Source organism: Morone saxatilis, unplaced genomic scaffold (assembly GCF_004916995.1).
Source record: "Morone saxatilis isolate NCDOM2014 unplaced genomic scaffold, NCSU_SB_2.0 Contig14, whole genome shotgun sequence".
Classification (NCBI taxonomy): domain Eukaryota; kingdom Metazoa; phylum Chordata; class Actinopteri; family Moronidae; genus Morone; species Morone saxatilis.
The window spans coordinates 7,773,644-7,780,010 of NW_023339696.1; the positions used below are offsets into that span (position 1 = coordinate 7,773,644).

The 6,367-nt window shown below is 46.4% G+C and overlaps 1 protein-coding gene across 1 annotated transcript in view; it reads left to right on the forward strand.

Moving 5' to 3' along the window:
• The first annotated feature begins 151 nt into the window (after positions 1 to 151).
• Positions 152 to 6,367, forward strand: part of tnrc18 (trinucleotide repeat containing 18) — a 40,713-nt gene continuing 34,497 nt past the window's right edge. Inside the window, exons 1-2 of the mRNA XM_035655021.1 lie at positions 152 to 330; positions 2,047 to 2,390. Of these exons, the coding sequence (XP_035510914.1) occupies positions 2,183 to 2,390 (208 nt within the window). The 5' untranslated portion in view covers positions 152 to 330; positions 2,047 to 2,182. The remainder of the gene's footprint in view (positions 331 to 2,046; positions 2,391 to 6,367) is intronic.

Consider the following 6,367-nt stretch of genomic DNA (forward strand, 5'->3'; position numbering starts at 1 on the left):
TTTTTTTTTTTTTTTTTTATACACTGGGGGACTTTGATTGAGGCGTCGCGCAGCCAATCAGGTAGGGGTGGCTGTGTGAAACGTAAAGGGTGGCTGGGGTTGGGTGGTAGCGAGAGAGATGGGCGGGGCTTGCAAAACAATGCTGTGTTTCATTGCTGAGGAGTTTACGGACGCGTCAGGGGCTGTCTCGCTCCCCCCCAGTTATCCCCCAGTTTACCTTCGGACGAGCCTGTAATGGACTACTCCAGTTCTCCCAGCAACCTGGACGGATTTTGAGAAACGTTTGCATTTTTAGCTCCTTCCCCCCCACTTCATATTTTCCACATTCAAGTAAGCGGTCGGCATGTTTTTTTTTTTTTTTCTTGTTTTAGTTGTTTCTTCTCTCTCCAGCTCAAGTGTCAGTTCTCGGTGTTTTTAAAAAACATACATTTGGGTTGTAAATGTGTGTGAAAAGGGCGCGGAGGTGACTGCGTGCGACATTTTGGATTTTCTAGGCGCTTGCTGTCGGTGTGAAAAGGCCACTTTTGGAGACGTTTCCGCCGAGAAAGTTTTGTGTGTCGTTAATGGAACCGTGAAAAGTTTGAAACGTGGCTGAAATGCAGCGCTTCTCCGCTGCCGTGCCGCATGGACCACAGCGGACAAAAAGGATACAATATAACGAACCTCCCCGGTGGGTTTCTGAGGGCTCAGAGGCTACATTTGGGTCTGCTGGTGGATTTTTCTGAACCGGGGAGGGGGGAAAAAAGGTTTATTGTGATTTCTGAACGAGCCATTCTTCAGATCCCGCCCGCCTGGATATCACGAGTCATTGCCGTAATGTGTTTGCTTGCAGCCTTTTTGAAGGTTAACTCGACTTTCGCCCTGTTTTTAAACTTAAATTCACACAGCTTACAGTCTTTTAAAGGCTGTTTATTTTCGGGTTAGTGTGTAAATAAAATGTTTGTGTTCCACAAGACATCAACGCGCCTCCTTGTCGCCTGCGGATAAAGTCGCAGTTGCTTGTTGTTGTTCCCCTTAAAGTAACTTTTATTCTATTTTGATGTGTTTGAATATCACGCACACACACGTCCGAGCAGAGTGTGTTTCATAATCTGTTTTTCAGAATGATTAAAATCGACCTTTAACAGATTTAAAAAGCGCATTGCTAGAGTCGAGGCTGATTAAAACTGAATATCCGTCGATTTTATGGTGTAAAACACAGTAATATATTTTAATACCAGCTCAAAACTTGGGTCCGGGTGGTAAACCGGCGATAATGTGTGTATCAAATTAGGGTTTTAGTTTTTAAACAGTGGCCTGAAGTGTTTACGGGTTGGGTTTTGATTTCTTTCCTTGGGCAGCACCCATGTCCAATTGCGAAGTAGCCCGGGCTAAATTCGCATCTGTGGGCAACAAAACACCGCTAACCCCGCCGATGAATGATGCAGGCTTTTGCAACCTTATTTATTTTTAACCCGTTTGAAATTTATATTTGATGCGCCTCCAGTATTTATGGTGTATTGGTTTACAGGGGCGACTCGGCCCATAGCCTACATTTCTGGTTTACGGGTAAGGAATAAAAATAAAAAAAAGCAGCTGGCTTAATCGGAAAAGACGGAATAGGTTATTAAAATTTGACTGTACGCGTTTCCATCGCGGGTTCTGGGTGTTTTTCGTGGCCGGGGCAGAGCAGCTGGCCGCCCCGTCTCCTGGCTGTGTTTCCCTGGGAAGCGGAGCCCCGGAGCGGCTGCCTGCTCGCCGTGCGGTGGGGGTGGAGTGCTGCTAGTCCGCTCAAACATTAGATCTTCATATTGTAGATATATTTTAAAGCTGCGTGGAAAGCCGCAGTCAGGATACACCAGGAGCAACTCATGTGCTCTTTCTGTCGACCAGCTAATATTCAACGTTTAGTTTTTGAAGTGGTTTTCCAAACTGCGTCATTGCACGTATGGACCGCCTGTTCGCTGGAAAGAGGGAGAAATCCGAAAACTAGCAGTTCCCAACAGTTTGCTCAGTCTGCCCTTTAGATTGTATATCAAGCGATTTTTCTCTTGTTGTATTTTATAGGTCAGCAGGATGGCTGAGAAGGAGCCCGAATCGCCTGGAAAACTAAAGACATTATTATAGCCAGAATTGGCTTTTTCGGAATAGGGGGCCTATCCGAACAGACTATTTCTTTTCACAACTTTCCCCTCTGTGGATAATGGATGGCAGAGATTTTGGACCTCCCCGATCCGTTCACGTACCACCTCCGTTGTTGGCGGGGCTCGCAATGGAGTCTCACCGACTCGGAGCAGCAGCAGCAGCCGGGAGGATCCCTCCCTCGCCCGGTCACTTGGGCGCGAGTCATCCGCCGCCTCTCCACTCTGGAAAATTCTTGCCATCGGCCATTAACCTACATCCACACCACAGTAAGTAGGCTACATGGCGTTATACTGTCTAAATGCTGCAATGTGAGTGCCCCCCACCAAAAGCACAACCCTCCAATAATCAAATATTAACTTGAAATAACGCTGCGCAAAAATGCGCACAGATTGTGGATGCCCGTGGCAGCGTACGGTCATCACTTGGACGACGCTACGGTGTTCTGTGGGAAATGAACCCAGATGTAGATTTCATAAGGAGGAGTGGCTGTTATAAACCTGTGACAAGTTTCAGATGTGAAAGTATGGGGTCGTGTTAAGGATTCCCAGCCTTTGCGATGGGCAACGCATTAGCGGAAAATTACTTGGCAGTTTGCAACACAGACACACACACACACACAGACACACACACAGCGGCGGGTGTTGTTGCAGCACTATGCAGGTCAGGGTGCAATGGTCTTGGATTGCATGTGGATCATTACACCGTCATTGCTGTGAGAACAGATGCAGTTTATGTGTGCGTGTTTGGGAGAGTGGGGGTGGTAAAGTTTTGACCTAAAGGGATGACAAACCACTTCTTGCCCTGTTCGGGGAATTTTCTGGAGTGTTACTGTGAGTGAGGACTGGCTGTGGTTCAGTCTCCAGTATTTGGAGTAAAAGCCACTCTCCTGGAACATTTGGCAAATGGCCGATGCTGCTTTTCCCCCTACATTTGTACCAATTCAGTTGGACATCCCCTGCTGCTGCTTCAAGTACATTGGGGGAACTGTGTGTGTGTGTGTGAGAGAGAGAGAGAGAGAGAGAGGGAGAGTGTTTACTTCAGTGAGCAAATGTTGGGTGGAAATTGGATGGTTTTGATGTCTTTGACCATTAAGGAGAAGGTGTGGTATGAAGCAGGCAGAGGCTCCTTAATGTGAACCCCCATGTGTTTGTTTACTTCACGTAGGGGGTGTGTAAGTGTTCCTGTATTACCCAACTGTAGTCACTAGATCATCTACTGTATATGTTATTCCCCGCTGAGCAAGTCATTTTCATTTTACTTTCACTGCCTGCACACTGATATCTGCTCTTACTATTAGTAATGGAAGCCTTGAAATAACACAGTGCAAAAAAAGATAACATTGCATGTTTGCATACAGTTTTGTGGTCAGTCAAAGGGAAAGTCAGAGCTCATCTGGGTTCAAACCAAATGTTGCGTGTGTGTGTAGGAAACATAGGTCTGCCGTGCCATGTCTTTTGGAAAATGGAAAGTCTGACAAACGCTCTCATCGAGTTACTTACATCCCCCTGAAGTCATGTAGCTGCAGACAGAGATACAATTACAGTTCCTCTGGTTTCTTTTCATAGGTAAACCCCAGAGATAATAATATTCAGTTTAGCTGCGTTGCCCCCGTCCTTATCGCAGAGCGTGGGTTCAGTGCAGCACTTGTCATTTGGAGCGCAAGGTACTAGAGGTCTAGTAAAGTGAGGCAGTGCACCCAGGGCAGGGCTCTGAAGAAGCGTTAATTTGACACACCGACAGAGCCCACACACTCCACTCACACACACGCACAAGAGAAGCTGTCGGAGATGAAATCAACTCACAGCAGGGAGTGCGAGGTTGATTGACGGGTGTATCGCGGAAAAGAGATGTGCCAGGGCGCATTTTATTGCAGCTAGTTGAACTGATTTTGCGGCTCTGGGATAACAGGGGAATGTTTTCAGGTGAAATGATCAGACGTGTGGATTTACTGTAAGCCGTGCAAATATAATTTCTCGGTGAAATGTGTCGTTTTGTAGCAGTGCACTTCAGTTTGGATGATGTCCCCGCCTGTGGCTCTGAAATGAGCTGAAAACTGCTTGCGGTGTGTGTGTGTGCAGACTCGCTTGTGTGGAACAACTTGATGTGTAGCCAGGGGGGGGTTTCTGAAGTGGAATTGACCCAACCACTGTCGCAGCCCAGATTGGCAGTTTAAACACTCCTTTAAATCGGGATGCATTTTATTCTGCCCACACATTGACCTTCTCACTCTCTGACTCTCATCTCCCCTACGCACACTCTCAACCTCCACCCACTAAAACGCACCAATGTACGATGCAGGCCATTTAGCTTTACGGCACTCCTCGATATCAAATCCCCACACAGCACTTTAGCCAACTGAGATCTCAGTCCCATGCTCGTAATAACACCACACAGCCTTGTTACGCGATAATTACCCGCTAAACGCAAATGTTCATAATGTTCCTGTTTAATTGCAATAAACAGCACGAATCCAGCGCTCAAGGGCCCAGCATGCAATCAGAGGAGCCAAGGTCGCCCCGCTACTGATTTTGTTTACACGTGTTTCTTGGAATTTGAGATGTTTTCTTTTGCGTCGTAGTTTTGGCTGACCTCGTGATAGCAGAGTTGGCTGTTTATAGCTGCCTACACACCCGTATTTCCCAGGAGTCTCCCTTATTTTAGTTCAGTTTTCCACCTTACTTAATGGAGTGTCTCCCTTATGTTCACAGCTCAAGGCTGGCAGATGTGCGTGTGTATCTTAGCCGCACTGTGAAGATGGTTTGTTGCCATTTGCGCTGCTTGTACACTGTGCATCAAAAATAGGACCTCTGTAAAGACACTTCATCAGCAAATCCTGCTTTATAACCCGCAGAACCTGTTCCTATTCATTCGCACGGGTTATATCTAAACACGGTCAGGTTTTATAGTGTCTTGTTATTGATGTAAAATGGCTGTAAATGGTCCTCTGTCTACTGGAGGTCTGCCGAAGCCTCCATAACCAGATTGAGGCCATCTGTCCTCTTCCCTCCCTCTCGCATCCCAGAGCAGCAGAGGTAGGACCTGCTGAAGTGTGACTGTACCGAGGAGGCCGTACCCCAGAGACTCTACTGTTACAGCTAAAGGTTGACGTGGCTGCATATTATTTTATTGTGAAGGGTGTGCATTAGGAATCAAGATTATGCAGGTGGTGAAATAGAAGCTTTCTCCCATTTGAGCAACATTTTTGGTGCTGTGTTTTGGTTGCACTGCATTTCCCAGAGATCACTTGACAATTAAACACCCTTTTTCAGTGACCAGCTGATTACTCAGTTGTGTTTGTTTAGAAGAACTGTTTTGCTGCAGCTGTAACGTAAAGCACATCGCTTCTTGCACACCGGCAACTTACAACTTACCGGCTGTTGAGAGCAGTAAAAATTGTAATAGCATACATAAACTGGGTTTAGGTTGTGTTATATCAATTGGCCATTGTTTTATGGTCACTTTACCTGCATGTATGACCTTACAAGTTACAGTTAGGGTTGAACAAATGCATGTTTAATGAGGTGAAAATGTCATTCAGGGCAGGGCGGTGTCCCTCATCTGTGAGACTTAAGGGATAACACGCCTGAACCAGCAACTTTTCTGCTCTTTTGTCTCTCTCTTACACACACACACACACACACACACTTTCAGTGTTCACTAGGGAGTAGCAAAAGATAGTGAGATGCAAAGGCAAATGTAGGTGTATTAGAGAAGGGAAGTGTATGGAGATGAAAACGGCTCAAGAAAAATGGAAAAGGAGAACTAAATAGGCACAATCCCTAAGGTAGAAAGCAGTTGTTTGGTTTCAAGGGATAAGAGCTAAGGTTGTGTGTGTGTGCGTGCGTGCGTGCGTGCAGATGAGAGGATTGAGGTCTTGTGTATGGGAATGGGAGCATGTGATTGTGCTTAGTGCAGTTAGAGCTGGGGTTTCCCCCTGGGACTCTCTGCTGCAAGAGATTTATCCTGACCACAACACATTCATACACAGTTAGATAAATGTGGTAGCCCTTCAAATGTTCTCCCTTTTGGTCACACACACACACACACACACACACGCGCAAAGGAGTATAATTCACACAGCTTGCGGGGCAGGCCAGGGTTGTCTCGGCCGATACCAATTTGTCTTCTACGCCACTTGGCTAGGGTGTCTGTATACGTTAAAATTAATGTGGTGAGTGTGTGTTTATATGTATTCAAGACACAGACGTGTGTGTGCGCGTGTGCGTGTGTGCGCGTGTGCGTG